The 23,260-nt window shown below is 46.5% G+C and overlaps 1 protein-coding gene across 1 annotated transcript in view; it reads right to left on the bottom strand.

Moving 5' to 3' along the window:
- Window positions 1-6,600: 6,600 nt before the first annotated feature.
- The window catches only part of LOC134965190 (otogelin-like protein), a 128,087-nt gene continuing 111,427 nt past the window's right edge, over window positions 6,601-23,260 (bottom strand). The window contains exons 75-85 of the mRNA XM_063941703.1: window positions 22,267-22,290; window positions 21,281-21,383; window positions 17,290-17,336; window positions 17,094-17,202; window positions 16,776-16,871; window positions 14,886-14,908; window positions 12,178-12,231; window positions 11,948-12,053; window positions 10,420-10,512; window positions 9,100-9,170; window positions 6,601-7,868 (exon numbers count right to left, since the gene is read on the bottom strand). Coding sequence (XP_063797773.1) covers window positions 7,560-7,868; window positions 9,100-9,170; window positions 10,420-10,512; window positions 11,948-12,053; window positions 12,178-12,231; window positions 14,886-14,908; window positions 16,776-16,871; window positions 17,094-17,202; window positions 17,290-17,336; window positions 21,281-21,383; window positions 22,267-22,290 — 1,035 coding nt within the window. The 3' untranslated portion in view covers window positions 6,601-7,559. The remainder of the gene's footprint in view (window positions 7,869-9,099; window positions 9,171-10,419; window positions 10,513-11,947; window positions 12,054-12,177; window positions 12,232-14,885; window positions 14,909-16,775; window positions 16,872-17,093; window positions 17,203-17,289; window positions 17,337-21,280; window positions 21,384-22,266; window positions 22,291-23,260) is intronic.

Raw genomic sequence — 23,260 nt, 5'->3', positions numbered from 1 at the left:
AAGTTACTCCGCCTGCTCTAACAAAGGATTCTCAGTCTTTCCAAAGGTCCAATTTCCCTTTGGGTACCAGGGTGTTAATTTAACTGGTCTTATAATTTAATCTGACAATTATATGTCAAACCTCACAGCGGTACCTACGACTGAGAAGGGTACATTAGACCAGCAGTCAGATAGTGCGGGGTTTTGACAACCATACATTGCTAATAACAGTGAGTCAGTGTCTCAAATTTTACAGACATTATGTAGACTCTAACATCTAATCTGTCAATTTTCATAAACAACAGATTTTCAATGAGTTATTATTTAAAATATCTGACTAACAGTTAACTCTATTTACCCGTTTCCACATCTAAATGGGACAATCCGTCATTGGTGAATTCGTCTGTGACAAACATTATAAACAGGATACATTTGGGTCACTAGACGCTCTATGTATGGAAACAATGACGATCACTGTTAATAAAAAGCTGCAGAGTATCTCGATAAAGCTTCTGCTGACACGATTCTCGTTTTTCATCGTCGCTAGTGTCACCAAAACAAGGCCAGAAGTTGTTTGGTCCTAAATTTGATATTCAAACAAAAATACTTTGGCCGACGTTTAATAATCCCTTTAGACTTCAGTCTTTTCAAGGCTGTGGTACAAAAACAGTCACGACTTGTAACGCCAGGGTGCTAAAGTCAACAAGCCAGTGGCTTAACGGCCTCTCAGGCCATCTATAATTTCCAATTGTGGAAGCGCGCCTTTACACGTGACATTTGCCGGTTTCCAAACATCCACTCATGGATGTATCGGCTATTTACATCTGCTGGTTTCACCTGTTTTTATTTCCACACCTGGTACACCAACAGAGTCAGGGTTACTTATTCCCCTCTGTTTGGGGTACCGAAGCCGGAGGGCTCCGTCGCAGTCTCAATCAGCAAGTCACTTACTACAGTTGGAAATGGATTTACTCCAGTTAGTACTTGCATATTTGAAGCCACAAGATTGCATGCTTGCGCTTGATCTTTACAATGCGTATTTACCCATTCCGGTTTGGTCACCGCATCACAGGTTCTTGCGTTTTGCAATACGCCACAACCATTAACCATTTCAGGTTCTACCGTTTGGCCTCTTGTCAACGCCTCGGGTATTCACCAAAGTGATGTTGGTGACAATAGCTCATCTCAGAGCCCTGGCGGTGACAATCGTTCCATACTTAGACGATCTGCTCATAAGAACTCTGTTTCAACAGAAGTTCCTCTTACTTGCGCTACTAACGTACACCACGGTGGCAGGTCAAGTTCAAAAACAATCGCATCTAATTCCGTCTGAACGACTTCAGTTCCTAGGTAAGATTATAAATACGGTAAATTAAAGAGATTTACCTACTACACCAGAAATAAAATATACCATCTAGTACAATTAGTGCAAAAGCCACGCACACTAGGGGTACATTGGTGTATTCGCCTTTTAGGAACAATGATGTGTTTTCAAAGCGCTTTAGTTCGCCGGGTTTCAGGGCGAGGGTGTATATACTCTAGACGAGAGTCTCAGAGGTTGAGGAGTTGTAGTTAAAAAAATCAGCGACAGGGGTTCTAAAACGGATCACGACAGATTGCTGTCTATAAATGTCCTGGAACTCCGTGCAATTTACAATGCACTACATGCTTCGCTTTCAGTCTGTCCAAGTGCAGTCAGACAACGCAACGGGAGTTGCATACACAACAACCAGGGAGGACCAAAAAGCCGCATGGCAGTGCGGCAGGTAGCTCGAATCCTCAATTACCCAGAACACCATTAGGTGATGTTGTTTACGACGGGAGTGGTCATCTGTTAGACAGATGATCTCACCCGTCGGGATTTTTATCCATAAAACTGGGCATTAAATCCAGAGGTGTTTCATATGTGAATCCACACTTGGGGTTACCCTCAGGTGTACATGATGGCATCTCGCCACAATTACAAACGCTCAGTATGTGTACAGAACGACAGATCACAAGGGCAGTGGCGGTGGAGGTTCTCACATTCGTGTGGTCATACAGCCTCGTGTATCTGGCTTCACCATTTTCCGCTGCTCTCTCTCCGTTGCTAAAACGGATCATAAGACAGTTCGTCACAGTCATACTAGTGATATCTCATGGGTTTCGGAGAAATTGCTTCTCGAAGCTCCAAGGAATACTTGCACACGATCTTGGCCCCTCATAATACGTCCAACCTGTTACAACAGGGACCGTTCTTTTACCCCTATTTACCTATGTACCGCGGCTGCGGTTGACGGGGTGGGGGGTTCAGACCGCCCTCTTAAGAAAAGATATAGGGCATTACAGTATCGGTTATACCAACCATGTTACGAGCTAGAAAGCCGCTTACGGCAGCTCATTATTACACAATTGGGTGTGCCTATATATGTGGGTGTGAAGCTCAGAAGTTTCCGACATCATCTTTCAAGTTACCCGTATTCTGTTATTTACAGACGGGGTGGGATGGAGAACTGCGTTTATCTGCACTGAGGGTGCAGGTATTTATGTGGTCAATTTATTTTCACAGACGTTTGATTCTATTGCGTCGGTACACACCTTTTTTACAAGGTGTCATCAAAGTGCAGCCTCCATTTATCCCACCTACAGCGCCATGCGCCTTGAAGCTGGGTTCAGATTTCTTACAGTTTTCATATTTTGAACCCTTACAACAAATGGGGATTAAGTTTCTCACTTGGAAAACGTTTTTCTTCTAGCCGTAGCTTCGACAAGGGTTTTGTTTTCATATTTGGGTGCCTTGTATTCCAAGCCACCGTATTTGAGTTTTCTCATAACAAAGCAGAACTTCGGACCAATTCCGATTTCTTATTCTTCACATCAATAAACCAATAGTGGTTCCTGTGTTGACAGCACATTCTAGAATTCTGAATGTGGTACACGCATTACGCGTCTATATGTCCCGAACGTCTACAGTACGTAATACGTATACGTTGTTTGTTATCTATGATGCTGCCAACTGGGGTTAGCCAGTTTCTCAGCAGACATTATCCAGTTGGATAAAAATGACTACAAGTCAGGCTTACTTTAAGGCTAAGTTACGGTCGCCTATGTCAGTAATAGCTCATCCCATAGGTTCTGTGGGAATGTCATGACCAGCTGGTCGTGGAGCGTCTACGATGCGGCTACATAGCCTTCAGTGCACACGTTTGTGCGCGTTTACACGTTATGAAACGGTTGCGGCATCAGCATCTAGCTTTGGCTGCCTACTGTTACAAGTGTCAAACAGCTCTCCCGCCCACAAGGGAAGCTTTGGTACGTCCCAAGAGTACTCCAGTGACCCCTAGTGGATGAAAAAGAAAATAGGATTTTGGTACTTACCAGGTAAATCCTTTTCTTTGAATCCATAGGGGGCACTGGACGCCCACCCAGAGCAGTTTTACCTGGGTTGTTTTAAGCTCAGAGGAGCTTATGGTAACACATTTTACCAGGGTTGTATTAGGCTCAGAGGAGCTTATGGTAACAAATTTTCACCGATTGGTTCAAATTATAAGGGTCTATCGGTTATGGTGTCAACTGTTTAGTTGACAGTAACGTTATGGGTCAACTTTGTTGTTGTCCGTTATGTGATAGGAATTCTCCATTGTCAACCTCTCTATAGTTCTTGTTCGCTCAGTAAAAAACACTGAGGTCGTACACTGAGGTACTCTGGGATATGGAGGGGTGGAGAGTTCTAAATTTAAATATTCAGTGCCTTTGTTTCTGCTACGCCGTCCATATCCCCAAGAGTACTCTAGTGCCCCCTATGGATTCAAAGAAAAGGATTTACCTGGTAAGTACCAAAATCCTATTTTTATCAACAGGTACCTTCAAAGTGGCCGTATCCTAAGACGGCAGTGCCACCTTTTTTGACAAACGTGTGAGCGCCTTATCCACCCTAGGGGATATCTCCCAGCGTAACTTATCCTCTGGCGGGAAAGGGTACGCCATCAGTAACTTTTTAGAAATTACCAGTTTCTTATCGGGGGAACCCACGCTTTTTCACACACTTCATTCACTCATCTGATGGGGGAACAAAACACTACCTGCTTTTTCTCCCCAAACATAAAACCCTTTTTTAGTGGTACTTGGGTTAATGTCAGAAATGTGTAACACATTTTTTATTGCCGGAATCAAGTCACGGATGTTCCTAGTGGATTGTGTATATGTCTCAACCTCGTCGACACTGGAGTCAGACTCCGTGTCGACATCTGTGTCTGCCATCTGAGGGAGCGGGCGTTTTTGAGCCCCTGATGGCCTTTGAGACGCCTGGGCAGGCGCGGGCTGAAAAGCCGGCTGTCCCATAGCTGTTACGTCATCCAGCCTTTTATGTAAGGAGTTGACACTGTCGGTTAATACCTTCCACCTATCCATCCACTCTGGTGTCGGCCCCACAGGGGGCGACATCACATTTATCGGCATCTGCTCCGTCACCACATAAGCCTCCTCATCAAACATGTCGACACAGCCGTACCGACACACCGCACACACACAGGGAATGCTCTGACTGAGAACAGGACCCCACAAAGCCCTTTGGGGAGACAGAGAGAGAGTATGCCAGCACACACCAGAGCGCTATATAATGTGGGGATTAACACTATAACTGAGTGAATTTTCCCCAATAGCTGCTTGTATATACAATATTGCGCCTAAATTTAGTGTCCCCCCTCTCTTTTTAACCCTTTGAGCCTGAAAACTACAGGGGAGAGCCTGGGGAGCTGTCTTCCAGCTGCACTGTGAACGTGAAGAGAAAATGGCGCCAGTGTGCTGAGGGAGATAGCTCCGCCCCTTTTTCGCGGACTTTTCTCCCGCTTTTTTATGGATTCTGGCAGGGGTATTTATCACATATATAGCCTCTGGGGCTATATATTGTGATTATTTTGCCAGCCAAGGTGTTTATATTGCCCTCAGGGCGCCCCCCCCCAGCGCCCTGCACCCATCAGTGACCGGAGTGTGAGGTGTACATGAGGAGCAATGGCGCACAGCTGCAGTGCTGTGCGCTACCTTGGTGAAGACTGAAGTCTTCTGCCGCCGATTTTCCGGACCATCTTCTTGCTTCTGGCTCTGTAAGGGGGACGGCGGCGCGGCTCCGGGACCGAACACCAAGGACGGGTCCTGCGGTCGATCCCTCTGGAGCTAATGGTGTCCAGTAGCCTAAGAAGCCCAAGCTAGCTGCAAGCAGGTAGGTTCGCTTCTTCTCCCCTTAGTCCCTCGATGCAGTGAGCCTGTTGCCAGCAGGTCTCACTGTAAAATAAAAAACCTAAAATATACTTTCTTTCTAGGAGCTCAGGAGAGCCCCTAGTGTGCATCCAGCTCGGCCGGGCACAGACATCTAACTGAGGTCTGGAGGAGGGTCATGGTGGGAGGAGCCAGTGCACACCAGATAGTACCTAATCTTTCTTTTAGAGTGCCCAGTCTCCTGCGGAGCCGTCTATTCCCCATGGTCCTTACGGAGTTCCCAGCATCCACTAGGACGTCAGAGAAATGATGTGTGTGCAGGTGTTGATTTTGCAGAGTTATGTAGGCATACACTAGTGGGTGAGAGCCCAGTTACTTAACTAGTAATAGCACCTTGCAGCCAGTATTGGATGCTCTGGGGCATGCACCTTGCTGTCTGTTACGCCACTGGGGTTAAGGGCCCCATACATTAGAACGATTTTGCTCAATTTCAGCTCAATTTGGTCACTCAGGACTATATATTGGGTGAAATCGTGCATTTTTAGCTGTGTATCCAATCTGATTCGATGCGCGGCCCCGTGAACGTCGGGTCGTCTCCTCCAGGTTGTTGGTGCTGCACTCATTATTTGTCGTGATCAAGTGGAATTGTATGGAATCGAATGGTGGTTTTTGTGCTCGCGATATATCGCATGCGATCTATAGTAGGAAGTTTGAAGCAACCTAATCCAGCTCATTCGAATAAATCTGATGGTACCTGTGAATGCATGCTATACATCCCATGTGATATATAGGCGCTTGACATATCCTATGTGATGTATAGCATGCTCAAAAAAGTCAAATTGTACCAAATCGTTTGGAATCGTATGGAACCACTCCCGGGAAGCTCCCGGGAGAGTTCAAGGGAAATCGGCCCGACTTCAGCCTCTAGACATATCGTTCTAGTGTATGGGGCCCTTTAGTATTGAAACATTTATTTCTGTAGCCAGTGTCGGACTGGGACATGAAGGGCTTACCGGGGGAATGCAGTGGTAGGGCCCCATGCATAGGGGTGTGGCCAACCACTACATTGGTTTATCTAACCATTAGAGACTGCATGGGCTGGGGCCCCTGATATATATACAGTCAATATTGCCAGTGCATGCATGATAATATAGCAGATTAATAACAGCAATGCATGATAGAAAATACACCATAGTCCTGTACATTATAATGGAACATATGCATAATGTATAATTCAAGTGCACAGTCTAGAACCTCTTCCCTAGAGACGGAGGTTGGGCCCCACCAGGCAGTAGGGCCCACCGATGGTTTCCCCTGTAGCCCTGTGGGCCAGTCCGACCCTGTCTGTAGCCCTATCAGTCACACAAGAGATTTAAAAAATAGACAATTGTGTATCGTCAGAGTAGAGTGATAGAGACAACACAAAACTGTTGGTTAAGAAATGTATTTTATTTTATAAATCACAGTAAAGTTTCCAGAATTCTAATAAAAAAACAAAACAATTCACTGCATGTGACATGTATGCATGGACCATAACTGTTCCTAATGGTGGTACAATCCTAATTGTTTCAATCTCTTACTTCAACAGAACACTAATGGACGACAGCTGAGCGTTATGATAGAACCCAGAGATTTTGGCTCAGTAATTTGCTATTATTACATTTACACATTACTTAAGTTATAACTAGTCTTTACAATATTCCTTCATGCCCGGTAAAAAAATATAATCCTTCATTTTCCAGGTTATTTGAATGTGGTGTACTTCTTTATGTTTAGTTCCATTATCCTCATCAAGCAGATAAATCATTGGCTTACTGTTAGACAAGACGTACACTAAAAACGTATCAGGGCCTGAAGAACACATGTCCGTGTACACCTGAGTTTGGCTTTAATATTCCTGGAATTGTAAGCATTGGCGTATTCACATACTGTATAAGAAAGTTCTGAAGTTCTACAGACTATGAACAAAGGGCAGTGTGAGATCAGTGCTGTACAGTATAAATTGGAGTGTCAGTATACTCTATCTGCAGAACACATCCATATTATGAGAAAGTAAAGCAAAACTTTCAAACACTTGCAGCTGGTTTGTGATTGCAGAAACTTATTTAACAAAGGCTCTATGAAAAGCTCAAATATTTCCTGTTAGACACAGTGACTGTTGTTTACAGGAGTTGTTTTATAATACACAAGTTCTCGGTTTTTTAGATGCATTTTTATACAGTGTTCTGCTATATTGCTTCCTACCACTAGGTGGAGACAGTTATATAAATGAAACAAGCAATGTTGATGATTACAGTCTCTGCTATAAAAAGTGTTTAGAGGAACCCTATTTTTGTGAAGCAGCAACTTTGCTAAAGGCTTGTTTACTGTAAATGGTGCAATTACATCTAGTTGTGGTCACCGAAATTTGACCACAACAAATACCCGCTACCAATTTCTTCACTTCCACTGCCACTACCACTGCCACTTCCACTGCCATCGCCACTGCTTTCATTTTCCTCACTACATCTATTGCAACCACACCGTGATGCTTCCTGCACTGTCAAGCGGGCCTTTGTGCCATCTGGGCACGGCAGTTCGAAGGTCTTATTCTGGACTGCGGTTACTGAGCAACAGCGACAGTGGGAGACTGGGGTCCACAGGCTGCTGTATCCTGTCGTGGAATGACAGTAACCATGACACGTTGATAATATGACCTGAAAAATAGCCAGAGCAATATATTAGTTACTTTCGAGAATATTCCTCAATGCACAGTTCTTTTACATGATGTACTATATATAACGATATAGCATTACTTATAAGCCTAACCTACAAGCATTATAACTCATTTTAATTCTTAGGGGGGAATTCAATTGTTTGAAAAGTTAGTTGGGTGTCTGTTTTTTACTGTCTATCACCCCATAGTGTCAATTTAAGAAGACTCGCAAAAGTACACGTTGAGCGTTCGCAATACAGTGCCAAGGTCAAAATTTCTTGCCCTCTATCACCAAATTATTAATACACCATCGTTCACTGCTGGACTGGATCACTGGGATAATGGGGAAATGCCTGGCGGATGCCACTGCCTGGAGGCCCCGTCCCCTACCCAATATCACTGTCTCTCCTGAATCTGGATAGCTGAGCCTAATCATACACTGCTGGTGCCTAGACAGGAATGATGGAAGGGGAGGGAGGTTGTTGTAGGGAGGACTCCAAAGCCCTATGTGGATATATAGCCCCTCACTGTCACCACCACCACTGTGGGATGGTTATGCTCCATTCATGATCGGGCCATGCTTCCACTAAATACAGAAACTTTTGTGGCCCCCTCTTTCCCCAGTGGCCTCTTCATACCCCATCCTGACACTACTATTGTTACACTGTTTATTCTTCTTCCTAAGTAAAAGAAGGGCTTACCACCTCCCAGAGATGCTTAGTTGAAACACTGGGGCAGGTCTATTAAGCCCGGAGAAGTGATAAAGCAGTGATAAGTGGAAGGTGATAATGCAACAGCCAATCATTAAGGGTTTGAAAAATGACAGTTAGGAGCTGATTGGCTGGTGCATTATCACCTGTCACTTATCACTACTTTATCACTTCTCCAGGCTTAATACATCTGCCCCACTGTACTGTATTTCACGCTGAGAAGACGGGAGCTTGCCAAGGGAGATGCCTCAAGGTGGCGTGGCAATGCTTCCTTTGCGGGTAGAGCGCAGCTTCTGCAGAGGGCCCCCTACTACTGTGGCCCAACAAATCTTTTGGCGCCAGGTTCGTATTAATAAACCATAACAACATTACAGCATTCCTTATCGGCCTGCAAGCACTATAACTAAGGACTAGTTTCATATGAAGGTCAGAGTAACATACTCCCTTAAGTTTAACTGGGCAGTGACATTCTATTGAACATTGATGCGGTTCCATGCCGCTCAGTGTCAGTATTATGCTTACCGTGGCATGGCACTTTCCAGACGTCAGTTTCACTTCTGTAGACACAGCATTACACTGATCTTTCTTCTTCTCTGAAAAGGCAAAAGAAAGTAACACGTCTGTTTAGTTGTAGGAGTTACTAGCAAGATTAATACACACACTAGTAATGTCGGGGATATAATGACTGGTATATGTCACTTCTGCACTTACAGGGTGCATTGGGTGCATCATATTTCAAATATAGGGGATGACTTAGTAAAAATGACAACAGGGCAAATAAAAACAAAGTCCTTTAAAATGTATACTCAGGAAAACTAAACTTTAAAAGAAGAAAACACTAGTCTGCTAAATATATACTTCAAATTATTAAGAAAACATGTACCCAAAACCTGTAGAAGCAAAAAAATGAGACTTAATTATTTTGTGTCTCCACACCCTCTCTTTCTCCAATCACTCCCCATCACACTGTCTCTCTACCCCCTGACACTTTCTCCCCACTTAATCCACATTTATCCCTGTTCCCCATTTCAACACATCCTCCCCACCTCTCCTTGTTCCTCCCCCAGTGTCTGTCCATCACAGCCCCCTCGCACTCTCCTGTAACATCACTGACACAGGTGGGAGTGGCTAGAGATCATGCCAACTTTCTTTCCATGGCAACATGATGACACCATTTTTATCAGCAGTCTATTTTATTATATATGATTTGCAAACAGCACTGTATTGCAGTCATTTGTATTGTTAATAATAATAATACTTGTAAATCACCATATTAAAAATTAAGGATATACATTTAAACCAGGGGAAAAAATGAATGCATGTTTCCTATACTAATTTAGGTGCACTCACAGCAATAAATCTCCTTAGTTTCGCATGTTTTATATCAATCAATAGAATATCAAAATTACTAACGATTTGCTTTACCTTTGTGTGTATATTACTGTGCACCCATAAGTATCAGTCACTTCTCGTAATATTGAAAAGCTAGGCTTAGATCTTAATTAAACCTAATTACTTGCCTAACCTTCCAGAATGACTGAGAGGCTCCCAAAAATTATGTGGCGCTCCCGGCCCCATGGAAAGACGTGCAAGTCTCCCTTGTCCCCCTCCAGCCCCCCATGCGCCCGCACTAGTGCACAAGTGGGCGGACCAAGGGGGCCCGATGACATGATTCTCTTAGCCCTGCCCCCTGTTATACAGCACCTGTTTTCTCTGCACTGTAGAGCGAGGGGGGCGGAGCCACGTCATTAAGTTTGATTAACACCTTTATGAACAAGGATACCAGATTCGTTATGTAGATTAAACGTTCTATTGACCAGCCAATTCTTAGTTAATACATACCACATTTAAGCTTTGGACAGCACTGCTTGTTCTGTTGCACCGCGATCAGTCGCTCGTTGTGGCCGCAGGCCGGTATTGTCTTGCAATTGCATTCTGTGGAAACAGGAGTATTCCCATATAAAGCAAATATCATCGTATTGAAAGAGCGCATCATTTGCAGCAGGTCTGCTGAGCTACAAAAGCAGCTAACAGATATGAAAATACATTTACAGTATAATCTATATTTAATTGGAAATATATACATTTTATAGATATACATTTTCAGGCTCACTTATAAGGGGCTGATTAAGAAATGCACGCAAGGCGGCAATAAATGGGGGACTCCACCCTGTTCCACTCATCCAATCACAGGCCACTGGAGACAGGTGTACGTTGCTGAATGATGGAAATCTGCATTGACGCGTTTCGCACACTGTTCTGGTCATGCATACAGCGACTTCATCCAAGTTCTGCCAGGCCAAGTGGGGCAGTATATCTCTCTCCATCACCCCTATAAAGTCATCCTGTTCCTCACACACAGCGGAGGTTATTTAGAGTTGTTAGCAAACCAACAAAGTTAGCAAATGGGCAAAACCATGCTACACTGCAGGTGGGGCAGATGTAAGCAGAGTTAGATTTGGGTGGGTTATATTGTTTCTGTGCAGGGTATACACTGGCTGCTTTATTTTTACACTGCAATTTAGATTTCAGTTTGAACACATCCCACCCAAATCTAACTCTCTCTGCACATGTTATATCTGAACCCCCCCCCCCCCCCCCCCTGCAGTGCAACATGGTTTTGCCCACTAGTGTGCTTATTTGGTTGTGCTAACAACTCTGAATAACCCCAGAGATAGCAATTTTGTGTCTGGAACATTATTTTTTGAGGCTGCAGCTTCGAACCTGCAGTATGCAGTTACTATGGTAATTAGCATCATAGAGGCAAGATGCTGTCATGCATGAACTGACACTAGAGAAGTGGTAGCCAGGACATTTTAATATTGCTGCGTGCCCCTGGGTGTATGAGGGTTTGGAGCGTGACTGCGTGTTACTCAGCCTCCCCCAGCACTAAATGGAAACGCGCAACATACACTCACTGCTGCTTGGGCGGGGACAGAGTGTCCCCTAACACAACCCCCCACGGGCCACTGAGGCCCTTGGGAAGAACGGTGAGACAGTAAAATTTGGACGGTTTGAGGGGGGGTATGCAACTGTTTCACCTGCGATGGTCAAAATGAACAGTTAGTGCCATTCCACCATGCAGGGAATCAAGTGGTTTATAGCCAATGAGGTCACTGGGGTGACTGCCAGGAGAAACCTGTGCATGCTCCAAAAGGGGCATTTCCTCACCGGAGTTGAGCACCCCCCCCCCCATTTTCAGCTCTTTGTGGGCGTGCCCACTGCCCAGCATTCCCAGTGATGTTGGGCTGCCCCCAGAGACTCTCGGCTCCTCAGTGACAGGAGCTGAGTGTGGAACAATAATATCATACTGCGACAACCGGCTCCCAATCACTGAGGAGGAGCCGGCATTTTGGTGTCACCCCCTTACCGCATCTCTGCAAGGGACAGCAGTGGTTGAGTGGATTTATGCTTGTCACCAGTTTTTCATTGGCTTTGCAGACTTTCTGTGAGCAGGTTACGCCTGCACAGTTGACCTGTAGAAGATAACAGCTGTTAATATGTTATATCCGGAATTAAATCCAGGCTTCCGTAATACATTCTGGCCATAGTAATCATTGGCTGTATATTACAGAACGTAGTCGTTAGTGAAATACAAACCTTAGACGTGCTGATGATGACAGTTGTGGGGACAGTTGGGGGTTTAGCTGTTGTCTGTAAAAAAAAATAGAGACATAAGTCAGGAAGAAAAAAAATAAACCTTGTTACCATTCCTGCATTACGCCACCTAGTGGACAAATAGTGGCAGTAAAGCTTAGACTCATTTTGATTTTTATCATATTTGTAATACCGCCTGTTTGATGTTTTTTGTTTTTGTGTGTCGAGAATACGGTAGGCAAGTCTATCAACTAAATACATAGGCTACAGCAGTTACTGCCACGTAACCTCCATTTGCATTGGAATTTAGCAAGCGCCGAGCAGCTTCCCTCTCTTCCTCAGACACTCTTAGTAATGGAAAGAAGGACAACCATGTTTACACTTAATTATCTCATTAACTTTATACAGATTTGTCCTTATACATCTAGCGTCTATAGGCCATATGGCACGAGACGCCCGGCGCGACTGAGATGCTTTGCGAGGAGCGGGATACCGCACTTTTCATTACATTTTCCATCTGAGACGCATCTCAGAAACAGCAAAAATCCGCACATAGGCCCTCATTCAGCACGGGTCGGAGATGCGTTGTGTCCGCATTCTCCCGACCCCTGCAGTACTGTTCATGCGCATCAGCCGGTCACATCCCGGAAAGACGTTGGGCGTTTGGTGGGTAGGTGGCGTTGCAGTGTTTGGGATAAAAATGCAGACATGCCCAGAGTGTTATCAGGGCGGTTGTGTGATTTTACACACAGCCGCCCTGATAAAAAAAATGCCAGCTAGGCTGCACAGGCAGGGGGCAACCCTAAACCACTTAACTGACAATTTTTCCCAAAGAAAACGCTCCGAAATTCCAAAATTGTCGGGTATTTTTATGAGTGAATTAGGTGAAAAACATGAATTTATCCCTATCCAAAATGATTTTAGTTAAAAAAAAGTGTTTTTTTTGTTAAAAAATTATATTTTTTTAAACATCGAAACATCGATCTGGAACATTGCGACCAACGGAACTTCGGAAACATTGCGACCATCGCGGCTTTTATTTTGAAAGCCAGGATAGCCTCCAGGCATAGGTGCCTATTTATATTTTTGCTGGTGGGTGCTCGGCGGGAGGCGGCAGCGGGAATGAACGGGCGGCCGCGGCAGTGACTAATGCCCATTACATATTATACAACACACCATAATGCCCTTTACACGGGTTCACTACGGGTGGCCGGCGGTCGGGCTCCCGGCGACCAGCATCCCGGCGCCGGGAGCCCGACCGCCGGCTTACCGACAGCTTGGCGAGCGCAAATGAGCCCCTTGCGGGCTCGCTGCGCTCGCCACGCTACAGGCACGGTGGCGCGCTACGCGCGCCACACTATTTTATTCTCCCTCTATGGGGGTCGTGGACCCCCACGAGGGAAAATAATTGTCGGTATGCCGGCTGTCGGGCTCCCGGCGCCGGTATACTGAGCGCCGGGAGCCCGACCGCCGGCAAACAGAAGACCACCCCTTTACACATTATGCCACACACCGTAATGCCATTACATAATGCCACACACCGTAATGCCCATTACACAATATGCCACACACCGTAATGCCCATTACACAATATGCCACACACACTGTAATGTCTATTACACGTTATGCTACACACCGTAACACCGATTATGCATTATGCCACATACTGAAACGCCAATTACATATTATGATACACACAGTTATGGCCCTGACACCATTTCATGCGTACACACAATAATGCCACTTCCATTGCTATGGGTCTCCTGTGCATTGCCAGGGGTTTCATGCGCATTGCTACGGGTCTCCTGTGTGTTACCAGGGGTTTCCTGCGTGTTGCCAGGTATCTCCTGGCCGCTGCCCCAGTAAAGTTAGGGAGGGTGGGTGCGGGCATCAGTGGTGACCTCTAGCGTCTGTCTCCTCCCCGCGGCGGTCATTTTTGGTTGGTGTTTTACATTGCTATGGTAAGTGCTTCCGCAGCCCCCAGTGTGTCTCAATCTACAGCGGAGGCTGTGGGGGCAGCAGTGGCTAGCTCTACTGGGGCAGCAGCTGTTCCGTGGGTGCTCCTCACGGTAAGTGGGTGCTCAGGCCTGGGAGCACCCACGGAATCGGCGCCTATGCCTTCAGGTACACAGGGGGAGCTTGGGGGGGTTAATTTACACTCCCCAGCAGCTGCAATTGTCTGCTGCCACTGGAGGGGTCCTCTCGTGCTGACCGATCAGCAGTGATCGGCAGCACGGCAATCAGTAGGGGAGAGTGCAGGGAGGCAGAGGGACCTTTCCGGTCCCTCTGATAGCAGCAGCGGAGGGAAGTTTCCCTTCCCTGCCGCTGCTAACACTGTTTATCTGACTGGTCGCATCCTGTGCGACCAGGTCAGATTAAGCACTTGCAGGCATGGTCGCATCTGATGCAACCATGCCATGCAAGTGGTTAAATTGCAAGGACAGCAATGAGGTCGCAATTGCTCAGTAATCGCACCAGAGAATCTGGCACAGTAAGTGGCTTACTGTGATCATTGGGTCTGCATATGTCTGAAGTACTATATTACATAAACTGCACTTAGTTTGGGGCAGACTATAGCTTGTTACATTATATATCCTTCATGGGTTGAAAGCAATCACTCTAAAATCAAACATTTGGAACTCCCCTCCAGAAATCCTGCGTTTGCCCCTATTTACTTCCCGCAAAGTTTATATTATTGTCAGTTGACTTACTGTGGGTTCCTCAGTGGGTGGGACTGTGGAAGAAATAAAGAAATCCATGTCAGTAATACTTTGTGTATATGTCCAATGAGCAATTATTCCAGTGGATATACTTCATGAGCTATAGTTCAAACATTGTAAAACAATAAGGAGATGTGTTTTGACTAGCTACATGAGAGTAATGGGAAATGCAGCCCTATAATGTAACAGAGTATGGCTGGTGACCCCTAGGTCATTGGCGGTTTCTCTTTCAATCCTTGTTTTGCTCCAGTCTAATGTACAGCACAGTAATGGAATGTACTTGGGTCAGCAATACAGAGCAAGGGGTAAGATAGACCAGTAAATATAATTATTCCTAGTATGTTTTCTGGCCAGGAAAATGGACAGTTTGGGGCTGATCTAGAAGTGGACACAGAAGCATCCGGAGCTGGGTTTATTGGCGGTCACCCTTCTGCAGCTATATGTAAAACCCCTACACAGTCTTCCCTGATGTACATCCGTGCATCCAAATGGGCAAGGACTGAGACGCTCACTGCCAGCGGCCATATACACGCTTATACCGCTAGGTGCGCGTGCATACGCATCAATGGCCGCAACAACAAAACTTGCAGTAGCCCTTTGGCAGGTGCAGTTTCTACATCCAGGTATGGCTTCCTATGTCAGCGGTAGAGCGTCAGTGTACACAGCCACTTTTACTGACATGTCCCTAAGATCGACCATGTCTGTGCGGGCGCCCTATTCCTGCCTAGGAACTCCTAATACATTTTCAATACTGTTCTCCCTGTGTGTATCGGAAATCGCAACTGCGACTCTATATGGACGCCATCAGGAAATAGGCAAACATAGGGGGGCTTCCAGTTGCCCTGAACACACTTTCTTCCCCACAGCCTGCCAGTGGCCACTACATGCAGTACAAAGGCAGGACTGGAGCTGCTGCACATGCCCAGTGGCAGCAGATTCTCCTTCCAAGTCTGCTGTGTGTTTGTGTTTATGGATCTGAGTGCTCCATTATTGCCCCAGAGACAGAATCTGGTAAGTGGCTTACCGTGATCATTGGGCCTGCATACTGTATGTCTGACGTAATGTATTACATAAACTGCACTGTGTTTGGGGCAGACTATAGCTTGATACATGCTAATTATGCATCCTTCATAGGCTGGCGACAATCACTCTAAAATCATACATCTGGAAAAAAACCCTCCAGAAATTCTGCATTTGCCCCTGCAGGAGGCTTGCATTGTGCAACCTAGACACAGGCGCAGTAGCAATTATATCACTCTATTATGTCCGACATCGGCAGTGTGTACATCTATGATTCAGCCTTTTGTCTTTTGGATCAATTTTTGTGTATTTACGGTTTCAAAAAGAGCAAACATCTAAAATTCTATTGTAGCAGCAGCCTTACGCTTTTTTTAAACATTCCATTAAAATAAGACGAGAGCTGAATGAGGGAAGGCTATATAAGAGTCCTTAGATTTTAGAACTGGTTTAGAATTTGCGAACTGTTGCTGGGTGGATTAGGCTTGGGGAATTTGTGTGAGTGGTCAGGATTGGCCTATCAGGGATCATCTAGGAGACTGGCCATGTCTTGTTTTATAAGGCTGGTGGTAAGCCGGGCATCCATCTTGTGAATGGTGTTTGTACCTCCCTCCCCGTTTGCCACAGAGGGGGCATATCAGTCCCCTCCTAATATAAGTCCAGAATCATATGGCTGGAGCAGTGTGTTTGTGGCGTCCTTCTTTGCTTCCAAAAATTGAGGGTCATACCTTTAATAATTCCAAGTTATGACCTTTAACCAAAGCAGTCTGTGTCCGTGTGGTCATTTTTAGTGATAAGAAAATTAAATAAGTTGTAAATATTATTGGTTAATTGCAATAAAGTTATGGACGCCTTATTACTTACGGCACTCATATGTTGGGCAGCATTGTGTGTCTTCATTAAAGTACATAATTGACGGGCGACCATCACAATATGGAATGGGGCGGCATGGTTGGCACCCTGTAAGGAAATGGAATTCACAATCCCTTAGTGAGTTGTTTCCAACGGCATGTACAATATACGTAGCAATACTAAGACCAATATTAGGAGCTGTCTCTTGATTTTGTGTTGTGTTCTCCTACTCAACACACGGGAATGTTAGAAATGATTGGGTGACCATCGGTAGAGACATTAGCTCGGGTCACACAGACCGTAAGGGTACCCAAGTAATGAAGAACTCACGGCATTTGTTTAGAGGGCAGCAGTCGTTCTCCCAGCTGTCAAACACTAGCGAGGAACCGTCCTTGGTGCAGACAGGATTTTCGCTACACTCAACATTGGCGCAGGTTTCCTGTAAGGATATGACGGAATTGGTAATCACTCAGCAAAGTCTACTTAGCATGATTCAATACGAAGCTACAGTATGGGGTTTACTTACACTCTGTGTTGTTGTTTCAGGGCTGAGGGTTGTGGTGGGTTCATTTACTGCAAAAGCAAAAGAAACCAGTCTGAGCTGTAACTTCCCTCTCTGTTTAGCGTATTTCTACTAAGAGTCAGTGGCATTTCAGCCATATGTATCATGGGAAGTAACAGAGCAAGCAGAGCCTCTTCATATTACAACATATCAAAGCCTATATATTTCTATGCTGAAAACTATGCACAAAATAATAGGTGTGAAGATGAAGAGACACAGCGGAGCATGAAGCTGGAGAGACACTGGGGGCATCAGGTTGCAGAGACAGAGGGAGTTATAAGGCCGGAGAGACAGAGGGGGGCATGAGGCTGGAGAGACAGAGGTGATTGAGGCTGTAGAAACACGGGGGAGCATGAGGCTGGAGGAACAGAGGGGGGCATGAGGCTGGAAAGACACAGTGGGACATGAGGCTGGTGAGACACGGGAGCACGATGCAAGAGAGGCACTGGGGGCATGAGGCTGAAGAGACACAAAGGGTGCAAGGGTAGGAGAAACATGGGTGGCATGAGGGAGGAGAAACACAGATGGTATGAGACTGGAGAGACACAGGGGATCATGAGGCAGGAGAAACCAGGGTGTTTTGAGGCTGTAGACACACAGAGGTGCATTAGGCTGGAGAGACACAGTGGGGCACGAAGCTGGAGAGACAGAGGGGAGCATGAGGCTGGAGAGACAGAGGGGAGCATGAGGCTGGAAAGACAGTCGGAGGCTGAGGATGGAGAGACAGAGGGGTGCATGAGGCTAGAGAGACACAGTGGGGCATGAAGCTGGAGAGACAGAGGGGAGCATGAGGCTGGAGAGACAGAGGGGAGCATGAGGCTGGAGAGACAGAGGGGAGCATGAGGCTGGAGAGACAGAGGGGAGCATGAGGCTGGAAAGACAGTCGGAGGCTGAGGATGGAGAGACAGAGGGGTGCATGAGGCTAGAGAGACACAGGGACAATGGGCAGGAGAAACACAGGAGCATAAGGCTGGAGAGACACAGGAGCATGAGGCTGGAAAGACACAGGGGCATGAGGCAGGAGAGACACAGGGGCATGAGGCAGGAGAGACAGGAGCATGAGGCTGGAAAGACACAGGAGCATGAGGCTGGAAAGACACAGGGGCATGAGGCAGGAGAGACACAGGGGCATGAGGCAGGAGAGACACAGGAGCATGAGGCTGGAAAGACACAGGGGCATGAGGCAGGAGAGACACAGGGGCATGAGGCAGGAGAGACACAGGGGCATGAGGCAGGAGAGACACAGGGGCATGAGGCTGGAGAGACACAGGGGCATGAGGCAGGAGAGACACAGGGGCATGAGGCAGGAGAGACACAGGAGCATGAGGCTGGAAAGACACAGGGGCATGAGGCTGGAAAGACACAGGGGCATGAGGCAGGAGAGACACAGGGGCATGAGGCAGGAGAGACACAGGAGCATGAGGCTGGAAAGACACAGGGGCATGAGGCAGGAGAGACACAGGGGCATGAGGCAGGAGAGACACAGGAGCATGAGGCTGGAAAGACAGAGGGGTGCATGAGTCAGGAGAGACACAGGGGCATGAGTCAGGAGAGACACAGGGGCATGAGGCAGGAGAGACACAGGGGCATGAGGCAGGAGAGACACAGGGGCATGAGGCAGGAGAGACACAGGAGCATGAGGCAGGAGAGACACAGGAGCATGAGGCAGGAGAGACACAGGAGCATGAGGCTGGAAAGACACAGGGGCATGAGGCAGGAGAGACACAGGAGCATGAGGCTGGAAAGACACAGGGGCATGAGGCAGGAGAGACACAGGGGCATGAGGCAGGAGAGACACAGGAGCATGAGGCTGGAAAGACACAGGGGCATGAGGCAGGAGAGACACAGGGGCATGAGGCAGGAGAGACACAGGGGCATGAGGCAGGAGAGACACAGGGGCATGAGGCTGGAGAGACACAGGGGCATGAGGCAGGAGAGACACAGGGGCATGAGGCAGGAGAGACACAGGAGCATGAGGCTGGAAAGACACAGGGGCATGAGGCTGGAAAGACACAGGGGCATGAGGCAGGAGAGACACAGGGGCATGAGGCAGGAGAGACACAGGAGCATGAGGCTGGAAAGACACAGGGGCATGAGGCAGGAGAGACACAGGGGCATGAGGCAGGAGAGACACAGGAGCATGAGGCTGGAAAGACAGAGGGGTGCATGAGTCAGGAGAGACACAGGGGCATGAGTCAGGAGAGACACAGGGGCATGAGGCAGGAGAGACACAGGGGCATGAGGCAGGAGAGACACAGGGGCATGAGGCAGGAGAGACACAGGAGCATGAGGCAGGAGAGACACAGGAGCATGAGGCAGGAGAGACACAGGAGCATGAGGCTGGAAAGACACAGGGGCATGAGGCTGGAAAGACACAGGGGCATGAGGCAGGAGAGACACAGGGGCATGAGGCAGGAGAGACACAGGAGCATGAGGCTGGAAAGACACAGGGGCATGAGGCAGGAGAGACACAGGGGCATGAGGCAGGAGAGACACAGGAGCATGAGGCTGGAAAGACAGAGGGGTGCATGAGTCAGGAGAGACACAGGGGCATGAGTCAGGAGAGACACAGGGGCATGAGGCAGGAGAGACACAGGGGCATGAGGCAGGAGAGACACAGGGGCATGAGGCAGGAGAGACACAGGAGCATGAGGCAGGAGAGACACAGGAGCATGAGGCAGGAGAGACACAGGAGCATGAGGCTGGAAAGACACAGGGGCATGAGGCAGGAGAGACACAGGGGCATGAGGCTGGAAAGACAGAGGGGTGCATGAGTCAGGAGAGACACAGGGGCATGAGTCAGGAGAGACACAGGGGCATGAGGCAGGAGAGACACAGGGGCATGAGGCAGGAGAGACACAGGGGCATGAGGCAGGAGAGACACAGGAGCATGAGGCAGGAGAGACACAGGAGCATGAGGCAGGAGAGACACAGGAGCATGAGGCTGGAAAGACACAGGGGCATGAGGCAGGAGAGACACAGGAGCATGAGGCTGGAAAGACACAGGGGCATGAGGCAGGAGAGACACAGGGGCATGAGGCAGGAGAGACACAGGAGCATGAGGCTGGAAAGACAGAGGGGTGCATGAGTCAGGAGAGACACAGGGGCATGAGTCAGGAGAGACACAGGGGCATGAGGCAGGAGAGACACAGGGGCATGAGGCAGGAGAGACACAGGGGCATGAGGCAGGAGAGACACAGGGGCATGAGGCAGGAGAGACACAGGGGGAAATGAGGCTGGAGACACTGAGTGGGAAATGTGGCTGGAGAGACACGGGATGACACAGAGGCATGTGATAAGAACAGCAGCAGCAGACATGACAAAATCATTGCTTTCCTAGGTCATCACATCCCTCCTTATTATGATCTATCACATTGTGCTAGGCAATAAAGGGAGAGGAAATCGATTTTGCCCATATGTAGAACAGATGTTCTCCTTAAGAAACACAGTGATGTTACTTAAAGACTTCTACACATGTAGCAGAAATATTTATTTAAGGCACACCTGAAAATTAGTTCTGTGCAAGTGTAAAACTTGTTAAGCACCAGCAATGCCTTTCTTAACACTTTAAGTAGGCTTACCATACAATCCCTTTAAACCGGGACACTAATGACTTACACAGGTTCTGTGGCTAATTGTAACTAGGTGAAATGCAGGCTAGATGTTAGCCAGCCACAGAACCTGTGTAAGTCATTAGTGTCCCAGTTTAAAGGGATAGTGTGGTAAGCCCACCAATACCATCGTTTCCAATATCTGTAGTTGGTAAAATAGGGGTCTGATGCAAACAAAAAGAAATAAAAGGGAAATAACTAAAACTGTCCCGTCGTGTGTAGCCTACACTACACCTATTTATCAACAGTTTCTTATATAGCGCAACAAATTCTGTTGCGCTTTATAATGAATACAGCACTGTATAGTTAATGAATACATTGAGAAAACATAAAGCGGAACTTACTGCATTCATACTGGGCACAGCACGTGTCAATGGGGTTTGGTTTCACTAACAGTTTTTCACCATAATTACAAATTGGTTTGAAGCACTCGGATGCATCACAGGGCTGTAAAGAAAAGCAAATAGCTATATATAAATAACATGGTAAGAACTACAGAAAACAATGATTTATACACCTGTTCCGTTTATTGTGCGGCATTATCACATTTCTATTGAGTACAGAATTTTGCTAATATGGCACCTTGCAAATATGTCCCTAGAGGTGGTGAACAGTACTGCACTTCCATACCACAGAAGGGAAGCATTTATGTAAATGAGTCCTCTGTGCTGTTGTCTTTTTAAATGTTTGCAAACTAATAGCTCAGCTTCATATTCAAGTGTAACCCTACACCTTAGTGCAAATCATAGTGCATATTTAAATTAGAGATGAGCGGATTCGGTTTTACTCGGATTTACTCGGTTCTCAAAATGGCATTTTATTGGCTCACGGATGTCACGTGTTTTGAATAGCCAATAAGATGCCGTTTTGAGAACCGAGTAAATCCGAGTAAAATCGAAACCGCTCATCTCTAATTTAAATGCATGTAAACACTCAACAGATTTATCACAATTTGTGTAATTTGAAAACCTATATGTGCCCCCCTCCTTTATGCATCCTCAAACTATTTTAGAAATCGATGTAACTTTTTCCAGTTGAGAGAAGACAATAATGGTCACAGAGCCATCTACAGGCTAGGAGGAGGTACTGCAGAAAAACATCAGTCGAGAAAGCTATTCAATTCTAAATTAAATTAAATCCATTCCAAGCCTTGGAGAGACATAACCTCTCTAACCTCTGCCTCACACCTTCATTTGTAAACATCTTATGTTTACATTGTCTATGTCCCCCGGCAGACTGTATGAGAAATTAAGAATTTTGACAGAATTGCATGCAAATAATTATTATGTACTGGGATACATTTCATTATATGAGATCGAAAGTAACGCACCGGTGGAGGTAAGGTGGGAGGAGGCTGCAAAGAAAACAGAAAGAAAACAATATTATAAAGATGAAAACTTGGTAATGCTCACAAGTCTTTTTACAATGGACTTTTTTCCAACAATGGGCCTAATTCTGAGTTGATCGCAGCATCAAATTTGCTAGCAGTTGGGCAAAACCATGTGCACTGCAGGAGGGACAGATATAACGGGGGAGATGTACTAAGCCTGAAAAGTGATCAATTTCACAGTGATAAACTGCCAGCCAATCAGCTCCTAACTACCATGTCACTGGCTGTGTTTGAAAAATGACAGTTAGGAGCCGATTGGCTGGTACTTTATCACCGTGATATTTATCACTTTTCAAGGCTTAGTACATCTGGCCCAGTATGTGCAGAGAGAGTTAGATTTGGGTGGGGTGTGTTCAAACTGAAATCTATATTGCAGTGTAAAAATAAAGCAGCCAGTATATACTCTGCACAGAAACAAAATAACCCACCCAAATCTAACTCTCTCTGCACATGTTATATCAGCCCCCCCTGCAGTGCACATGGTTTTGCCCAATTGCTAACAAACTTGCTGCTGCGATCAACTCAGAATTACCCCCAGTAATGGGCCCTACACATTTACTGATTAAACAGAAAGATATGAACGATCTTGTTCATTAATAAACAAGATACCGTTCGTATCTTTCAGTGTGTAGGCACCAACGATGAACGATGCGCGGCCCCGCGATCGTTCATCGTTTGGTGCTGGGTCGCTTATGCATGCATGCCAATATGGACAATCTGGTCCATATTATCATGCAGGGCTATGGAGCCGGGTGACGGGGGGAGTGAAGGAACGTCACTCCCTCCATCACCCCCCCCCCACCACCACCAATCGGCCACTGTGTAGGGCCCTTAATACTTAAATATCAAACATTTGATCTATATATAAAGCACAGAAACATCGTAGGACTATATACATATTACAGGATGTTGCATTAGGATGATTGCACACCCT

The sequence above is a fragment of the Pseudophryne corroboree genome, chromosome 10, assembly GCF_028390025.1.
Source record: "Pseudophryne corroboree isolate aPseCor3 chromosome 10, aPseCor3.hap2, whole genome shotgun sequence".
NCBI classification, from domain to species: domain Eukaryota; kingdom Metazoa; phylum Chordata; class Amphibia; order Anura; family Myobatrachidae; genus Pseudophryne; species Pseudophryne corroboree.
The sequence above is the reverse complement of the archived record's forward strand: the minus strand, read 5'-3'. Positions and strand labels throughout refer to the sequence as shown.